Source organism: Protopterus annectens, chromosome 9.part0 (genome assembly GCF_019279795.1).
Source record: "Protopterus annectens isolate FY-2018-M chromosome 9.part0, PAN1.0, whole genome shotgun sequence".
Lineage (NCBI taxonomy): Eukaryota > Metazoa > Chordata > Ceratodontiformes > Protopteridae > Protopterus > Protopterus annectens.
The window spans coordinates 1,788,862,534-1,788,882,962 of NC_056743.1; the positions used below are offsets into that span (position 1 = coordinate 1,788,862,534).

The 20,429-nt window shown below is 43.2% G+C and overlaps 1 protein-coding gene across 2 annotated transcripts in view; it reads left to right on the forward strand.

The window, feature by feature from the left end:
* The window catches only part of RAD23A (RAD23 homolog A, nucleotide excision repair protein), a 1,075,282-nt gene that overhangs the window by 928,454 nt on the left and 126,399 nt on the right, over positions 1–20,429 (forward strand). For both annotated transcript variants that reach the window (XM_044084660.1, XM_044084659.1), the window contains one exon: positions 13,141–13,305. In XM_044084660.1, the coding sequence (XP_043940595.1) occupies positions 13,141–13,305 (165 nt within the window). The remainder of the gene's footprint in view (positions 1–13,140; positions 13,306–20,429) is intronic.

A 20,429-nucleotide genomic window follows, 5' to 3' on the forward strand; every position in this document is an offset into this window, starting at 1 on the left:
TGGGTAGTTACTGGTGATAAGTGGGTTGAGGACCCGGCCTACTTTCACCCATGCCAGGGACCCTTGCTAACAGTGGGAGGGGTATACGTGCCCCTACTGGCCAGTGTGTACAAGCCATAAAGCCCAGCAGCCCTGGGCCAATAAGCTACTGGCTGGCCGGTGTGTAGTTGCCCTGCCTGGGTTACCTGGGATAGCTCTGTTGAGTGAAAGCTGGACATAAAACCAACCAACCTGCCAAACATGAACTGAGAATTGCTACACTTAATGTAGGTTCACTGACAAGGACGCAGCTTAGAAGTGGATGACATGATGATACATAGGAGGCTGGACAATGAGATGAAAGGGCCGTGCAGCAAAGCCACTTGGCTTGGGATTCAGACTCTACTCTACTCAGGTGGGGGACAGGCTAGAAATGGTGTAGGAATTGTGGTGAGAGAAAGGCTTCAAAAGGCAGAGGGATATCATCAGAATTAATGACAGACTCATGGCAATCAGACTCCAGTGTAATGATAGGGCAGTATTCATAAAATCAGCATATGCCCCACAGCAGGGTTGTGATAGTAAGGAAAAGAATGCATTCAGACAGCAGTTGCAGTGCCTGCTAGATAAAGCAGGACAGCATGAATTGGTGTTGATAATGGGTGACTTGAATACACATATCGGGACAGATAGAACAGGATATGAGGACTGCCTGGGTCCATATGGATGGGGTAACAGGAATAAAGAAGGAGAAGCCATTCTAGACTTCTCTCTGGCAAATGGCTTGATTGTAGCCAACACATGGTTCAGAAAGAGAGACCGTCATAAGGTCACATACAAGAGTAGCCAACATGCAACTCTGGTAGACTTTCTCCTAGTAAGGAAAAGGGACTGGGGTAGAATCCATGATTGCAAAATCATCCCCAGTGTCGGCCCACAGCATAAACCATTAGTTGCCACAATCAGCTGCAAGCAGTGGTCAGAGAAGGCTGTAAGGTCAACAGAGACCAGGCTGAAGACCTGGAAGTTGACTGGAGCGAAAGTACGGCAGTTCAAGGTAGTACTCAGGGCTCTTGCACCCCAAGAAGAGGAGGAAATAGGTGGAGTTGAAGGAGTGGCAGCGCCTAAAAACAGCATGTGTTAGGACTACAGAAACGATATGTGGCCGAGCCAGGTATGGAAATAAGGTACATAAGGAAAGCTGGTGGTGGAATGCAGAAGTCCAAGAAGTCATCAAAAGAAAGGAGGAGTGCAGGAAGAAATGGGAGATAGAAAAGACTGACCAGACTAGGAAGGACTACTGGTTGGCTAACAAAGAAGCTAAGAAAGAAGTTGCAATAGTAAAGAATAGGGCATCAGAGGCGCACTGTACCATCTTCTGGAAAGTGACTCGGTAAGGGGCACAAAGAAACTCTATCAGGTTGCAAGGCAAAGACAGAAAGATAAAGAAGATAGTCAAACACCCTTAATAAGGGATGCCAGCAACAACCTGCTTACCAGTCCACAGGACATCAAAGGCAGCTGGAAAGGAGAATTTCCAGCAGCTTCTGAATGAAGAAAACCCCACAGAAGCTGTACTGCCCCAGAAACAGCCTACAATTAGAGAAGAAGAGGAGCCCATCTTAGAAAGAAGTAAGAACAGCACTAAGGAAGATGAAGTCAGGGAAAGCAGCAGGCTCAGATGGGGTTGACAGCAGATATAATGAAGAGCTTACTATAATAGTCGAGGTCCTACAAATCACTGTTGCAGTACTCCTTCACACCCACCTTCCCCCTTCTTTTTCCTCTTTAATCCTTCCTTGTACTCTGCTGCCCTGGTTGACATCCTGTAGTACTGAGGGGAACGTTTGCCTTTTCTTGACTTTCCATTCCTAGCTGACCACATGCTCTTCGTGTTTCACTGTTAGTCATCACATTTGGGTTATCTACCTGCATGTAGCCCTCAGCCGGCCTGAATACCAGAGTTTTCGGATTTCTGTGATGGATGCTGTCTCTTCTTCCATGACGTCAGGTCGTCAGGGGTATAAAACATGCAGCCAACGCCATTACATCAGTCTTTCTTTCCTTGCGGTGCCCGAAACAGAAGCAGTTCACAAGTGCCGGTCGGCCATTCCCTGAAATTTACATTTTTGAGTTTCAGAGCCGAAGTCTTCAAAAAAGATAAGTACCCCATCGGGGATCCTTTTTCGTGCTCTAACCTATGTCAGTAAAAGTTAACAATTGTCTTACCTGTGGAAAGCAAATACCTCATAGAGATTTTCATTCGTACTGCATCCCTTGTTTAGGCCCAAATCGCAACGTCCCTCGCTGTCTTGTTCAGTGCCCGAACTATTCGTCATCTGGCTATTTTTGCAGCCAATTACTTTCTTACTCGATCTGTGTACTCCCATCCGACTACCGATCTTCCGAAAAAACGTAAGGATAAAGACAGAGACAGACCGCATAGGTCCAAAACTGCCGACGATGCTTCCATTAAGCTAGTTGCCAGTCCACAGGTACTCTGAGGCACTTTCGCAGCCCCTGATACCTGCTACTTCAGATTCGCAGGCCTCTACTGAGACCCATTTGGAGTCAGGTATGCCGTGAGATGCTTCTTTGACTATGGAACCTGCGGATGTCTCTACCTTGGATAGGTCCGGAGCCACACCGGCTTCTGAGGGTGTATTCAGGCCTACAGACATTCTTATTAAACCAATGCCATCCTTTTCATCCAGGCCAAAAACAGGCACTACTCCTAGAAAACAGACGACCAAACCACAGGCTCAGGCCCATATGCCTCAAAAACAAATGCTTAAAATGGCTGAAGACCTTATTACCTTAATTAGGAGAAGCCAGCCTTACCCCTCTAAGAGCCCCAGAACTGATTTTCTTATGATTCTTTTGATCAGGAATCCGATATTTCTGCTCCTTCTGATTACTGGATTTGCCCTTATCTACTTATGAGGATTCTGATGCAGAGGATTCCATTCCCTCTGCTTTCCCTCCAGAAGATCTTTCTTTCTGTGAAACCTTGCATACTCTTAGGGAGCATTTTTGCCTGGAAAGCCAGGATTACTCTGAGTCCAAAAAGAGACTTAGGGAATTTTTACTCCTGCCTCAATACAGGCCTTTAGCTATCCCTCCTGTTTTGGAGATTGTAGATGATGCTTTCTTGGAATTTAGCCTTACCCAAGACACTTTCCCTCCAGCTCCCAGAAAACCTGACAGGTATTTCAGAGTACCTGATTCTCACAAGTTCCTCTTCAAGAATCCTTCTGCGTATTCAGATACCATTTCCCAAGGACCAAAAGGCATTAATGCTACTGCTGCCAAAAAATCCTACTCCTCCTGATAGAGACTCCAGAGCCTTAGACAGAAGGGGTAAGAAAGTATACAATTCTTCTGCTTTGGCCATTAGGGCTTTAAATTGCCAGTTTCATATGTTAAAAATATCAGCAGCATATTATGAGTCTACTTAAACAGAAAATGATGTTGATTCCTGACTGTGCTGAACACAAAGAATGACAAGATTTAATGCATTCTGCAGAACAAGTTGGTAAACGTACTTTGCAATGTGGTTTTGACGCTTTAGAAGCATCTTGCAGGGTTGCTGTCACTGGGTCTGTACTTAGAAGGCATGCTTGGCTTAAGGAACAAAACTTGCCAGATCATGTTAAAGCTAAATTACTGAATGCTGCCTTAAACCAAGACCACCTTTTTGGCAACAAAGCAGAAGTCATCTTCAAAAGGATGGAGGAAAAAGCTAAATCTATGCAAACTGTTAAAGGTTTCCTACAAGTACAGCCTCCCAGATTCAGTAGGCATTGGCCTTCAAAGAACTGGTCCTTTCAGTCCAAACCCAGGAACAGCAGACCACCTAGGCTACAGTCTCAGGCCATGCACAGACCTAAGCAGTGGAGGGCTCCCACTTCCAAAGCAGGGAGTAGTAAGCCACCCCCCCTACGGAAAAATGGCACAATGACTTAACCTTAACCCTTCCACGTCCTGCTAAAATACCTGCTCTGTTAGGAGGAAAGCTCGCCCTGCATTCAAAAAACTGGGAACTCATTACCCAGGACAAATGGGTTTTGAACATAGTCACCCAAGGATACAGATTCCACTTCCACACACTACCAACCTCAAATGGTTGGCCAGACCTACCCCCAAATCAATGGGCGGAGGCCCAACAGCAGGTTCTCTCTCTTATCAGTATCTGGGCTATTCAGCCTGTCCCAGCAAAACAAAGGGGACAAGGTTTTTATTCAAGACTTTTTCTGGTACCCAGAAAAGACAACTCCTGGCATCCTATGCTGGACCTCTCTATTCTCAACACTTTTCTGGTAATTCCAAAATTCAAAATGCTAACTCAACAGCTTCTTCCTATGTTAGCAAAGGATGCCTGGCTGGCTACCCTAGACTTAAAGGATGCTTACCTGCACATCCCAATAAGGGAATCTTGCAGAAAATACCTACGATTCAAGGCAGGCTCCATGCACTATCAGTTTTCTGCACTTCCCTTTGGCTTATCTACTGCGCCCAGGGTATTCACAAAGTGTCTAGCTCTAGCCATTGCATTTTGCAGGCAGAGAAAAATTCAAATTTACCCATACTTAGACAATTGCCTGATTCAGTCAGAAAGCCAGGACTTGCTATTACAACACCTGGCATTTGTAAAGAAACTTCTAAACTCACTGGGGTACACCATCAACAAAAAGAAATCTCACCTAGTACCCTGCCAACAGATTGTATTCCTGGGAGAAAGTTTGAACACAGCTTCCCAGATGGCATTCCTCACTCCAGAGAAACAAGTTTATTTGACAAGTTACTTCAAATTATTGGCCACAAAACCCCAGCTATCTGCAAGGAAAATACTGCAAGCCGTGGGGTTCATGGCCTCTTGCATCCTACTAATTCCATATGCAAGACTGCATATGAGGAAACTCCAGTGGTATCCAAAAAGCCTATGGTGTCAACATTCTCAGGACCTGGAGACGATTATTTCTATCTTTACTTATATGAAGACAGAGTTCCTTTGGTGAGCAGAGGCCTGCTACCACAACAAGGGACTTCCTTTCACTCTACCCCCTGCTGCCCAAACCCTAACAACAGACTCATCAGACTATGCATGGGGGGCTCACATGGCAGGGCAGTGCATTCAGGGCAAATGTAAACCGAGACAGATGCACTTGCATATCAATCAAAAAGAAATGTTAGCTGTACAGAATGCTCTGACAGCCTTCAAAAACCATATTCTTCCAGGACAACTATTGGTAAAGAAAGACAACACCACAGTTGTGTGGTACATAAACAAGCAGGGGGGGACCCAGTGGTACCCTCTCTGTAGACTAGCCATGTCTCTGTGGAACACAGCCTTGAGTTACCAAGTACACCTACAAGCTCATTTCCTGCCAGGCAAAGTAAATTCACTGGTAGATGACTTAAGCAGAAATCTCATGGACCCACACGAATGGAAACTAGATCCCAAAATATTCAACCTCTTGAGGAGCAAATGGGGGACTCCAGAGGTAGACCTGTTTGCCTCCCCTCAGAACTACCAATTGAACAAATTCTGCACAAGAACTCCCCACAGTCAAGCTTGGAAAATGGATGCCCCGCCCTTTACCTGGGAAAACCTCTCTGTTTATGCCTTTCCCCTTCTGCCTCTCCTCTCAAAGGTTCTACTAAAGATCAAACAGGACAAGCCAAGGACAATACTGATTGCACCAGATTGGCCAGGCCAGCACTGGTACCCCCCTCGTGCACAGTATGACAGTGCTGCAACCATGGCACCTGCCTCAGACCCCTTCCCTGCTGTCCCAGCAGGCAGACCAGATTCTGATCTCTCAGCTTCAAACCCTGAACCTTGCAGCCTGGCTAATTCCTTGAGCTTTCCTCTAGCATCCCTTAGCAGGTGCTGGATGTCATTCTGTGGGCAAGGAGGCCTAGTACCAGAAAATCCTAAGCTGAAAAGTGGAAAAGATACTGTTCCTGGAGTTAGGCTCAGGAGATGGGCACAACAGTGCCCAGCTTACCTCATATTCTACAATACTTAACAGAAATGCTCCACAAGGACCTATCCTTTTCGTCAATCAAAATTCATGTCTCTGCCATTTCAGCACATTATAATACTGAGCCCACCCCTCTTCTCTCACCCCTTTCTAAAACAATTCCTTAGAGGGGCCAATAATTTTACACCCCCTCCCCCCAGGAGAGCTTCCACTCCAGCCTGGGACCTTAACTTTGTATTGGAGAAGCGCACCCCCCCCCTCCTTTGAGCCAGCTGCAACAGCAGAGTTGAAATTCCTTTCTTGGAAAACGGCCTTCCTTCTAGCCATCATTTCAGCAAAGAAGAGTGTTTGAATTACAGGCCCTCATGGCAGTGGAACCCTTTGTTATCTTCCATACGGACAGGGTTTCCCTCAGGACTAATCCTTCCTTTATGCCCAAGGTAGTGTCTAGTGTGGCCCTAAATCAGTCCATTCATTTCCTACTTTTTTCCCTAATCCACAAAACAAAGGGGAATGAATACTGCACTCTGGACGTGTACAGACAACTTAGATTTTAGTTGGACAGGACTGCTAGTGGGCTTTCCAAACTGAGAAAGAATTTCCAAGACAAGGATGAGGCTCCTCAGCTGCAGCAAATGTCCATAAAATCCCAAAAAACAGAACTGAAAGAGGTGGCCAAAACACAATAAGAAGCCGACTATTTATTAGAAATAAAATGAAAAAACAATCAAACAAGGTCAAAGACTTGAAATTCAGTAAGCGCTTTCACATTCAAATGGAATGCTTCATCAGACTGTTAACTGTTGACTTAATTGGTACCATTTAAAAGCTTTAACATTTCATTGTCAAGCCAATCACCATTTGGCTCATGAATATTGAATGGAAATAATATAGTTCATCAAAACTCTTATGGGATAATTCATTAAAAACATTTTTAAAACTTTTTAACAAATATAATATAATCATCTCACATTTATAAAAATGTATAAATATATATGTATAAAATATATGTAAATATATGTATACAAAAATATATATAAAAAACTAATCATGTATATTGATGCATATAAAACCACATGTATTAGGAACTATATATACACATAAAAAACTTGTTAGATATTTTTGTCATGACTTATAACGTCTTTATGGATAGCGTCATAAAAATATGGCATGTAACTATTCATTTATCCTTGCGTATGAAGTATAAACTATTGTGTATAGCACTATATATCTATCCATCAACAATACATACTTAGTGTATATACAACCATACCTAATAGGAACTGTGTGTATATATTTGAACATACAATACTGATGAATACTTATAACTTTTGTCAAAAATATGAAGACATTTTTGTATATAACTAATAAGTAAATATATGAAATAATATATATAGAACACATGTATAAATGCCTATATAATGCTTATGTGTTCTAATGTTTAAGATCCTTAGCTGCTAGAAAGGGATCTCATGGACATCTTATCATTGAGTCCTAGCCCTCTGTCTGCCTGTAATCTTAATATCCATCTCATTTCTCTCTGCTCTGTATAGTTCTTATAATTCCCTAGCCTATAGCATTCCTATATATCATTTCTAATACCATAAATTTAAAACCATGTAATGTGCCTTTGTTTATGATATGTTTTTCTAACGCATTATTTTCGTCCTCCCTATTTATTGCATAAATATGTTCTTTCACTCGTTCCCTTAAGGTTCTATTTGTCATTCCTACATAGAACGAGTTACATTTACCACAAATAGCAAGGTAAATCAAATCACGTGTTCTGCAGTCAGCGTAACTCTTGAACTCATATTCCTTCCCTGTCTCTTGGATGTACAAACTTGTGGCCATTTAACATGAAGTGACATTGATTGCAGCTCCTGCAAGCAAAAGTTCCTTTTCTGATAGATCTTGGTGTTTGTTTTTCATTCTTTTCATAACACAACATGCGTTTCAGTGATTTTGCGTTTTTGTAGGTAAATCTAGGATGATCTCCTACCATAGCACCCAATTTTTCATCTACTGTTAATATATTCCAATTATTAGTAAAAATTTCTTTAATCTTCTTATTGTTATTTGTAAATGAAATTACTGGTTTATTCATATATGTCATGTTCCTGCCATTTGAACAGCTGCTAGTGGGCTTTGCTGCAGGGGCAGAGGGGAAGGCCATTTCAAACTAAACCATTTCCAAATGGATAGCCCATTGCATTCATTTCTGCTACAAGCACCATGGAAAACGTACCCCACAGGGGGATAAGATCACATTCCACCAGGGCTGCATCTACCTCTGTGGCTTTTTTCAGAGGAGTCCCTACCAGGGACATCCTAGAAGCTGCTACTTGGAGCTCTGTACATACCTTCACTAAGCATTACCACATGCCTATCTTTTCTAAATCCAGAGCTGGATTTGCCACTGCAGTCTTGCAGGGCTTAATAGCTGGCCCTAATGCTCATTAACTTCCTCCTACCTTCCTTAGCTTTGGGAATCAACCCAAATGTGATGACTGCAACAGTGAAACATGAAGAACATAGTACAGTTGTGTACACTTACTATAAATGTAGATGTTCGAGTGTATTCACTATTGCAGTCCTGGTTACCCTCCCTCCAGCCCCCTGACTTCTCTTGGCTCTACCTTTCCTTCTTGTTTGGTATATTTATTTTTCCAGGTGTATTTGCTTTTTGATGGGGGTATACCATATAATTGCTTCCTATTGTGGGGGCACCTGACATCTGGGGCAAGAATAACTGATGTAATGGTGTTGGCTGCATGTTTTATACTCCTGACGTCATGGAAGAAGAGACCGCATCCGACGCAGAAATCTGAAGACTCTGGTATTCAGGCCGGCTGAGGGCTACCTGCAGGCAGATAACCCGAATGTGATGACTGCAACAGTGAATACATTCGAACATCTACATTTATGGTAAGTGTGCACAACTGTACTTTTCTTCTCCGATGTCTTCAAGCTGCTGGCTTGGAGATAGTTTGAGGATTTACCTTCATATATCCCTCATGTACCTGTGATCACAGGTTGAGGTTGTATGTTGAATGTATGGCTAATGGAAGGTTTAGGCTTTGGTACCCCAGCCAGACATCAGTGGCGAAAACCCATCTGGAATGCTGCAACAATGATCAGTAGGAGACACTGGTAAGATGTCCTTCCATATCACTGTTGCAATAGTCATAGCCTAAAGAACCTTGCTGAGGATAGCCCAATGTCTGGCCGGTATGCCAAAGCCTTTAGTACTTCGCCATATGTCACATGTACGCTCCCCTCATAGACCGTAGAGTATAAAGGTGACATATAGATGCATAATCTCGGAACCTGTTTGCCAGCAGTCCAAATGCCATCACTGAACATTGGGCTGAACACCTTTCTGCTGTGCCGGTTACCAAGCCGTGTTTCAGATAAATGCCCAGTTGGAGTTTCTCCTTATCTTTTTTTTTTTTTTTTATTTAGTGCTTTTGGGTTCATGTCATGCAGAAAGGGAAAATGTCAGTGTGGTAGGCAGATTCCTCAAAGATCATTATGACCAATGCCTTTTCTGTTTGGGTGCTTCCCATTACCACGCACAGTGTTCTGTCTACCAAGCTCTTCTCCCTAGGACACAACGCATCATCGCTTCTTTGCCTACCTTGAAAAGCAACATCTGAAGCTGTTGGCTCAATTTGCTATGGTGGAGTCTTCCTGTCCCTAGGATCAGCTATTAACCAAGAAAAAGTGCAAAAAAAACTTTGATCTAATACAGCTGCTGTCCAGCCTTCCCTGGATGTCTCTAGCAAGGCTAGGAAAGCCCAGAGGAATATCCGGTGGTTGGTTTGGGTTCCTGTGTCATGACCGCGTTAGAGGCTGGCATGGATCAGACTTCTTGCATGTCCTTGGAGACTTTACAGATGTCTGCTTTAGATGTTGAGGAGGGAGCCTTTGCTGATTATATGTTAGGGACCGAGGGGGGGTTCTGCAGATCTTGGGGAAGAAGTCTCTGCTAGTCTTATTTTACGTCACCAAGGATCTGACCCTCCAAGGATGTTTCGTGTGGATGTCCTGCAGAAAAAGAAAACCTGGCATATTTCCTCTGTTAAGGATCCGCAACGTGAATGGTAATATTTTACTTGGGGGGTTATTTAATAATTTAATGGCTTTAAAGCCTTCTCTAGGAGTTTCACTGCCAACCAAACCCCTTCATAATATTCCACTCTTCTTAAAAGACCCAGGGAGTTAGACTCATCAGATGAGGATCTGGATGCTGGAGAAGAGGCTCTGGCTTACTCTTCTCAAATCCCTTCCCCCTTGGGCTATGGTTCAAAGGAAGAGGATTCTATAGTCCAGATTCCCCTTTGGAGGAACTCAACTTTGGGGATACCGTTGGCTGCATGATGGATTTTAAATGGGATTGCCTCAAATCTCTGATATTCAGAAAAGGTGTTATGAGCTTCTCCAGATGGAGTCTTCTAAGTCTTCTGCTGTTCCCCCAATTCTGGCTGCCCTCCTGGACAACTTTTTAGCGATTTCTGTGGCCCTGCTCAAAAGAAACCTGATAGATTTTACAAGGTGCCTGATGAATGTAAATTCCTTTATAAATGCCCTTCCACTGATCCTTCTTTAGTGTCCATCTCTTCTGACAAGCCCTCCAAGCTGTTGCCCTCTACCAAGTTGCTTTCTTCACACAAGGATAGTAGGGCCATGGAGAGGCTGGGCAAAAAGGTTTACACTGCTGCCACTTTATCCTTTTGGGCTGTCAACTGCTAGACTTGTATGACCAGATATGTTTTGGCCCTCCTTTCTCAGGTTTCCAAAGTGGTTTCTGACCTTCCTGACTCTAATGGGAAGGCTTCTGACATTTCCCTGTTAGGCTGTGCCTCTCAAGTTGCTAATCACTCTGTCAAATGCAGTTACATTGCAAATAATGCCTCCTCCAGGGCTACTGCCTGTGGTTCGGTTATGACGTGTTACTCTTGGCTTCATTTTCGGGCTTTGCCTGATGACATTAAGACCAAATTTTGTGTGCTCCTTTGGATAATAAAAATAATTTTGGTCCTGATGCTGCTACTGATGAACTTCTCAAGTATCACCACGATAAGGGTAAAGCCTTGCAAGAGTCTAAGTATATTTTTGTTTCTCCTTTTCCTAAGTATAAGAAAACAGAGGTAATCCAGTGGGCTCGAGTGAAGTCTGGTATCCTACCTATGGCCCAGAAGGTGATAGGGCTAACAAGAAACCGTACAAATGATTAGTCCAGTTAAAATCACTTTAGCTTGCAGATCTTGGAGAGTCTGTCTGACACCCTTCCTCTAGGAGGAATAAAGATGCCTTATTAAAGTTTCAAGTAGTTTATTCAGTTAAGTAGGTAGATGGACAGCTGTTCTTCAAATGTCTTCTTTCTCAGTTGAACAGGGGCAATCACAACGCGTTACCTCCACGAGAGGAGGATCTCAAACAAGACAAGGAGTCTTATCCAGCCTCACTTGTCCACTCTTCAACTGATGCTGTGGATTGTAGGGTTTTGATCCCTTTTAGGCACCTTTTTTTTTTTTTTTTTTTTTGAGGCTGTGCTTTGGGTCCTGCAGAAGGCCAGAAAACCTACTGCCAGTAAATCATATATGTCCAAATGGAAACTATTTTTTCTGGTGCCTCTCTCATCATCAGGATCCCCTATCTGCAGAGGTTTATTTGGTTCTGTCTTATTTATGTTATCTGCTGCATGCTGGGTTAGCATATTCTCACCTGTCAGCAATATCTGCTCGTCTTCCCTTGACTGCTGCTCTGGTTTCTAGATTTGAGGTTAAGCAATTTCTTAAAGGTGTCCTTCCTATTCGGCCTCCCAGGAAACAAATTTCACATTCCTGGGACCTCAAAATTTTACTTGGAAAAATTGACTCTCCTTTTGAGCCTATTTCTTCATCTTCTTTGCAACGTTGTACTTGGGAGACTATTCTTCTTTTGGCCCTCACTTCAGGTGGGTGTGGGTGTCATGTGTGTGTGTGAACATCAGGCTCTCGTGGCTGGTCTTCCTTTTTCTTAGTTTTCCACAGACAGGTTGTCTGTCTGTACTAATTCTTTTATACCCAAGGTGTGGTCACTGAGTTGTCCCTTAATCAGTCTGTACATTTTCCTTCCTTTGTTCCTTCTGAGCAGTCTGCCAGTGTGAAGGTTCTTCTCACCTTGGATTTGCATAGTCATCTCAGATATTTGGAAGAAACAAAAGTTATTCTCAGATCTGAGTAGCTTTTTGGTTTCCTTTCATCCCAGGGCTTTGGGTTTGGCTGTTTATAAGCAACTCCTCTATTCCTGGATTTCCAAGGCCATTTCTTTTTGTTGTTCTTTTCATGGAAAATGTCTGCTCTTCAGTAAAGGCTCATTCTACCAGGGCTGTTGCCTCCTGTGGTGATTTATTTTCAAGGGGTTGGATACCAATTTCATTCTTGAGGGTCCTACTTGGTCCTCTCTTCATACTTTCACTAAGCATTACAAGTTGGATATTATTTCCAAGGCCAGAGCTGGCTTTGCAGGATTATCCGAGATAGCTTTCTGGAAGGCTGTTCTGAGCCATCCTCCTCCCAGGCTTCCTTTTGAGCTTTTGTACTCTGCCTTAGGTTATGAATACTACAACAATGATATGGAAGGACATAGTACAGTTGTGTAAAATCATACCATAATAGTAGATGTCCTTCTCTTCGCTGTTGCAGTATCTGCTTGCCCTCCTGGCTGAGGAGCTTTTTTTTTTCTTCTGGATGCACATAATTTTTCTTGTCTTTAACGATGTTCTGTTCCTCCTGTAGTATTCCATTTCTGAGTGTGTGCTCAACACCTTGTGTGGGGAGTGTACATGTGATGTATGGCTCCTATAAGTACTAAAAGGCTCTGGTATACTGGCTGGACATTGGGCTGTTCTTGGCAGGAGATCTCTTAGGTTATGAATACTGCAGCAGTGAAGAGGACTTCTAAAGTTAATGGTAAGATTTTACACAGCTGTACTTTCTTACGCAACTGCACTTTTATCTATGTATACCTCTGAAATGTCTGATGACTTGCATTCATTTTTGCTTCTCGAGTGTGGCTGAACAGGCAGTCTCACTATTTGAATGGATGGGTACTTTTGACTTTGTCAGAAACTGACGATTTGTAGTTGCTATTGTAAGTAAATTTGCTTTAAAATATATTCCTGCAGCAAATCAGCCAGCACCAGGAGCAGTTTATCCATATGTTGAATGAGCCCCTGGGAGAGATGGGTGACATTGGAGACATCGAGGGGGAGCTTGGAGCAGTAGGTGAAGATTCCACTAGAATGAACTACATTCAGGTCACGCCGCAGGAAAAGGAAGCCATTGAGAGAGTAAGACAACATCTGTTAAGTGACTTCTTTTGATAGTTGAAGATTTGTGCTGGTAACAAATGTATGGTATGGGATATATGCACAAAAATGTCTGACAGTCAAGATAGTCCATGAAATGTGTTTCACTTTCTAATTTGATATTCCGTCCCAGTTTAAATCTCCATTTGGAATTATGTCAGCCTGTTATGTCTTTAGACTTGGAAATAAAGCAGGTAACTGCATTTCACTACATTTGGTTTTGTAGACTGACTGGTACAGATGCACACATTGGAGGTATTACCAAATGTATTTGCTTTTTAAAGACTCTCAAATTACACTTGGCAGGACAGACTCGGCAGTATCGAATCCACTTTAATGGATGAGCAGCTTTCCAGCAAATAGAGAAATACTTCTGTTTGCGGAACTGTCACAGCTAACGTTTTCAGAATCTGAATTTTTTTTATGTTGATTTCAACTTCTTGTATGAAACACCTAGACCAGATGAGACCAAATGCCCTGTATTTTAATTACTTCTGGTTCAGTAGCCATCTCATGGTCACACTTAACATTAGTCGTGAGCCACCAGTGCTCTTTTGGGGAGAGAATACACTCCCAGAGCTATGGCAAAACTTCCCTGCCAAGCAACAGCATACAAATGCATGACTGTCACATCTTTAAAGTCCCAGGTCATGAATACCATCTGATGGACACTTTCCAAGCTATTTAATTTTTTTAAACAGTGACACTAGATTGGAGGTGATAGGTTGGATAGTAGGCAAATTGTATATTACTTTATTAATTACATTACATCATGCCATTTGTGGAAACAGCTTGTGGAGGAATTCATTCATGTTGAACACTGGAGGAATTCATTCATGTTTGACATTGTCATTTGTTACAGCTTTTCTAAAATTACACCCATGGTGTTTTCGTAGAATGGCTAAATAAGTAAAACTACTGTATAATAGCTGTACATTGTTTAACATTTGTTTACCGGAAAAGTCAGACTTGGAACAAAGCCAGTTTTCATCAGAAACCCGGGGAGCACCTGGCAGAAAACCACATGAATACAGACAGGGAAGGACATGCAGACTCCGCACAGGAAGGCACTCCAGCAGAGAATCAAACTGGAGAACCTCTTGCCATGGGGCAACAATGCAACTGCTGCACCACTGCGCTTTGTATTTGCTGTATAATACTTTTGTACACAAAAACATACTTTTTACTATGTTTTTTGTGGTAAAACTTCATAATCTGTCACAGTAAAAATTAATTTGAAAGAAAACATTACTTTTCAGATAGCAGACATACTTAGATGACCTGTAAAATGAAAAATGTTTGCCTTTTATGTTGTTACAAGTAAACCTTTATTTAGGGCTTTCTTATGTCCTTTCATTTCACTGTCACAGTATTTTTGCCTTTGGGATCTCCTGCCAAGGCTAGCCCAACATCTGACCAGTATACCAAAGTCTTTAGTTATAGGCGTTGTACTTCACACATATGCTCCTAGTACAAGGCATAGGACATAAAGGTGATGTATGAAAGCATACACTCAGAATGTCTTTGCCACCAATCTGAATGTCATTGTTGAACGTCTGAATGCCCTTCTGCTGTCCTGGTTACTCAGCCATGTTTTCATATAAGTGCCTCATTGGGGTTTTTTTCTCTTTCTCTTGTTTGTTGTGGCCATTGCATTCATGTCATCCAGGGAAATGTCAGTATGGGAGGCAGATTCCCTATAAAGGTTGTCACGACCAATGTCGTCTCTGTTTGGGTGCTTCCCACGATCTTACACAGTGCTCTGACAGGCATTTGTGCCCAATACCTTACATAGATGTTCATTGTGTTACACTGCTGCAGTCATTACACTTGGGTTATCCTGCCGTCAGGCGGTCCTGCAGTCGGCCAGAGTTCCAAAGTCTTGGTCCGGGAGCGTCGGTTGCTGTCACTTCTTCCCTGACGTCAGTGCGCCAGGGGTATATAAGATGCAGCCGACGCCATTTTCTTCAGTCTTTCTTGCCGCACGGTGCCCGAAGCAGAAGCAGTTCGCAAGTGCCGGTCGGCCGACTCCTGAGATTTTAGAAGTCGAATTTCAGATCCGAAGTCTTCAATAAAGCTAAGTACCCCGTTGGGGAAACTTTTTTCTTGCCTCAGACCGATGTCAGAAAAAGTTAATAATTGTATTTCTTGTGGGAAGCAAATACCTCATAAGGACTTCCACTCTTACTGTGTTCCATGCCTAGGCCCTGATCACAACGTCACTAGTTGTTGGTTTTGTGCTAGATTTAACAAACGCACTGTAAAACGATGTTTTGATTTTGCTTTGCACTACTTTGGCCGAAGGTTCAATTATACTATGCCGTCGGATAAACCGACTACCGCAATTCAGAAAAAACGCAAAGACAAGGATAAAGACAGGCATCCAAGGTCCAAACCCGACGACGAAACCTCTTCTAGGCCAGTCGCCGGTTCTCAGTGAGGCGCTTTCGCAGCCCCTGACACCCGCTACCTCAGAGCCACAGGCCACCTCCGACTCCCACGTGGAGACAGCTAGGCCTCTGGAAACTCAAGGTATTGGGCCTACGGAAACTAATCCCTCAGATGGGTCCGGAGCCGCTGAGCATGCATCGGCTTCTGAGGGTGTTTTCAGACCTTCACAACTTACCATTAAAGCAACAGCCAAGACAAAAACACCATTAAAGACAAAGAAGCAAGTACAGCATTCTCCTGGACAGTCCTCCATGCCTAAGAAACAGATACTTAAAATGGCCGAAGACCTCATTACTCTAATCAGGGGTTCCCATCCCCCTCCTGAGAAAAGGCCTAGGCAGGATACAAGCTATGATTCCTCTGATCAGGTTTCCATTTCCTCGGATTCCTCTTCAGACCAGGGATACTCTCTAGCCCCCTATGAGGACTCCGATGCTGAAGAATCTATCCCTTCAGCCTCTCCTCCTGAGGATTATTCTTTTGGGGAAACTTTACATTCCTTGAGGGAGCATTTCCATTGGGAAAGTCAGGATTATTCAGAATCCAAGAAAAGGTTCAGGGATTTCCTTTTATTGCCTCAGCACAGGCCCCTGGCTATTCCGCCTGTGCTAGATATTGTGGATGATGTGTTCTCTGAATCCAGCTTATCTCCTGATTCTTTGCCCCCTTCACCAGCCAAGCCAGATAGGTATTATAGAGTCCCTGACTCTCACAAGTTTCTTTATAAAAACCCTTCTGCTGATCCAGAAACTATTTCCCAGGGTCCAAAAGGGGCTGAGACTTCCATTGCAAAAAATCCAGTACCCTCTGACAGAGATTCTAGAGCATTGGATAGATGGGGTAGAAAGTTTACACTTCTGCAACTTTCGCAGTAAGGGCTTTAAATTGCCAGTTTCACATGCTTAAGTACCAACAATATTTAATGGCTCAGTTAAAACAGAAAATGCTTGCAAACTCAGAAGCTCCTGACTGTAAAGAAATGCAGGCTTTATTGCATGCAGTTGAACAGGTGGGGAAACATACTCTGCAATGTGGTTTTGATTCTTTAGAGGCCTCTTGTAGAGCCGCAGTTACAGGTTCTGTGATTCGAAGACATGCTTGGTTAAAAGAACAGAGTTTACCTGATCATGTTAAGGCAAAATTATTGGATGCTCCTTTACAGCATGATACCTTGTTTGGTGTTAAGGCAGAAGAGGTGTTAAAGAAAATGGAGGATAAAGCTGAATCTATGCAAACAGTCAAAGATTTCTTACAGGTACAGCCACCTCAATTTAGCAGAAATTGGCCAACAAAGAATTGGTCCTTTCCAGTGTCAGACAGGCCACAGAGAGGCAGATACAGATGCCCAAGAGGCAGATCTCAACCCCAGGGCTCTAACAGACAGCGACAGTGGGGCACCTCACCCCAAAAGCAGGTGAGGACAAGTCTCAACCTTACAGGAAACAGTCGCAATGACTTCCCCCTTCGTACGCCAAGCATTTCCCTTTTGGCAGCCCCCTTAGGGGGAAAACTAGCACTTTTTTCTCAAAACTGGCAAACAATCACCCAAGACAAATGGGTTCTGAATAGTGTGTCTCAAGGTTACAGGTTCCACTTTCACACTTTACCAAGGCTGAAAGGAATGCCAGACCTGCCACAAAATCAATGGGCAGAAGCACAAAAACAAATTTCAGCCCTCATGGGCATGAGCTATTCAAAACGTACCACAACAGGAACAAGGACAAGGATTTTACTCAAGACTCTTCCTGGTCCCCAGAAAGGACAAGGCCTGGAGACCCATACTAGACCTTTCAACTCTAAATACTTACCTGGATATTCTGAAATTCAAAATGTTGACACTGCAGCAGCTTCTTCCCATACTGGGCAAGAAGGCTTGGCTTGTTACTCTGGACCTCAAAGAGGCATACCTGCATGTCCCTATCAGACAAAATTGCAGAAGATGCCTCAGATTCAAAGCTGGTACAATGCACTACCAATTCTCTGCACTGCCCTTTGGCTTATCTATTGCGCCCAGGGTCTTTACAAAGTGCCTGGCACCAGTAATTGCATTTTGCAGACAAAAAGGAATTCAAATATATCCATACCTGGACGACTGCCTCATTCAAGCAGAGACAAAGGACATTCTTCTGAAGCATCTGGCATTTGTAAAAAGGTTGCTAATTTCTCTAGGGTACACAGTAAACGAAAAGAAGTCAAATCTAGTGCCCTCACAACAGATTATATTCCTGGGTGCCAGCTTAAATACAACGGCCCAGATGGCTTATCTCATGCCAGACAAACAAGTTCAACTAACTCAATATTTTCAATTACTGGCAAAAAAGTCCCATCTCCCTGCAAGAAAAATTCTGCAGGCCCTGGGATTCATGGCATCCTGCATACTACTAATACCATATGCCAGACTGCATATGAGGAAATTACAATGGTACCTAAAAAGTGTTTGGACTCAACACTCTCACAGTTTAGAAGCAGTAATACCAATGATTCCTTGCCTACAACAGGAGTTTCGATGGTGGGCACAGGCATGTCACCTAAACAAGGGTCAGCCTTTTACTCTACCCACAGTCAGGCAGACTCTAACAGCAGATGCTTCGGATTACGCCTGGGGAGCACACATGGCAGGAAAATGCATTCAGGGCAAGTGGACCACAGACCAAATGCATCTTCACATCAATCAAAAAGAGATGTTGGCTGTTCAAAATGCCCTAACAGCTTTCAAGGACCTTCTGCATCCAGGACAATTATTTATTAAAGACAGACAACACCACAGTAATGTGGTACATAAACAAGCAAGGGGGCACTCATTCTTATCCCCTATGCAGGCAAGCCATGACCTTGTGGAACACAGCTCTAACGTATCAAGTTCATCTGCAAGTACAATTCCTGCCAGGAAAGAAAAATACTCTGGCAGACAATCTAAATAGAAATATCATGGACCCTCATGAATGGAAATTGAATCCACAAATCTTCAGCATGGTAATGCAAAAATGGGGATGCCCAGACATAGATCTTTTTGCCTCCCCACTGAATTGCCAACTACAAAAATTCTGCACAAGGACTTATCACACATAAGCATGGAAAGTGAATGCTCTCTCGTTCAGCTGGAAAAACCTAAAAGTTTATGCCTTCCCACCACTGCCTCTCCTTTCAAAGGTACTCCTAAAAGCCAGACAAGAAGAACCACAGATGATCCTGATTGCTCCAGACTGGCCACACCAGCACTGGTACCCAATGTTAAAGAACTTAACTCAAGGCCCACCATGGATTTTGCCTCAAATTCCACACCTTCTGACTCAACAAAACAATCAGATCCTGCACGGTCATCTCAAAACCCTAAACCTGGCTGCATGGCAGATTCATTAGTCAAACAGGCAACACCTCTCTCTAAAGCTGTTATGGATGTCATTTTGGAGGCCTAGCACCAGGAAAGCTTACTCAGAAAATGGAAGAGATTCTGCACCTGGAACCAGGCTCAAAGCCTTGACCCTCTTGTCCCAAACATTCCTCAGATTTTACAATACTTAACTGAGATGCTGGACAAAGGCCTATCCTTCTCATCAATTAAGATCCACGCCTCTGCCATTTCAGCACATTACAACATGGATCCTCCTTTATTCTCTCATCCCTTGCTAAAGAGGGGCTAAAAACATAAGACCGCCCTGGAGAGCACCAACACCAACTTGGGACCTCAATTTAGTTTTGGAAAAACTGACCCTGCCACCTTTTGAGCCAGCCAATACAGCCAATCTAAAATTTTTATCATGGAAAACAGCTCTGCTCCTGGCAGTAACTTCAGCACGAAGAGTCTCAGAGCTACAGGCATTAATGGCAGTGGAACCTTTTATACTTTTTCATAAGGACAGGGTTTCTTTAAGGACAAACCCTACCTTTTTGCCAAAGGTGGTATCTAGTGTGGCTCTTAACCAAACCATCCATTTGCCAACTTTTTATCCAAACCCCCTGGAATAAAGGGGAGAAACTTCTGCACTCTTTAGACATACACAGGCAGCGACACTTCTACTTGGACAAAACAAAAGCTTTCAGGAAAACTGAGCAACTGTTTGTAGCATATGCTGCAGGATCACAGGGCAAGGCTATCTCAAAGCAGACTATCTCCAAATGGATAGGACACTGTATTCGTTACTGCTACTCACAGCATAGAAAATCAGTCCCTAATAACATTAGGCCACATTCCACCAGGGCAACGGCCACTTCAATAGCCTTTCTCAGAGGAGTACCTACCAAGGAAATTTTGGAGGCTGCAACTTGGAGTTCAGTGCCCACCTTTACCAGGCATTACCACTTGCCTCTTTACTCTAAATCCAGAGCAGGATTTGCCACTGCAGTTCTGCAGGGCCTCATAACCAATCCTAACTCTTTATAGACCAGCCACCCAACCTTAGCTTTGGGATTCTACCCAAGTGTAATGACTGCAGCAGTGTAAAACAGTGAACATAGTACAGTTTTGTACCTACCATAAATGTAGATGTTCGAGTGTTCACACTGCTGCAGTCCATGTTACCCTCCCTCCATCCCCTCTGTCCTAGCTGGACTTATCTATACCTTTCTATCCTATACAACCTTTGTGGTATATTTGTTTGTAACTAAAGGTATTGTTTTTATTTTATATATATGTTTCTTATTACCAATATGTATTG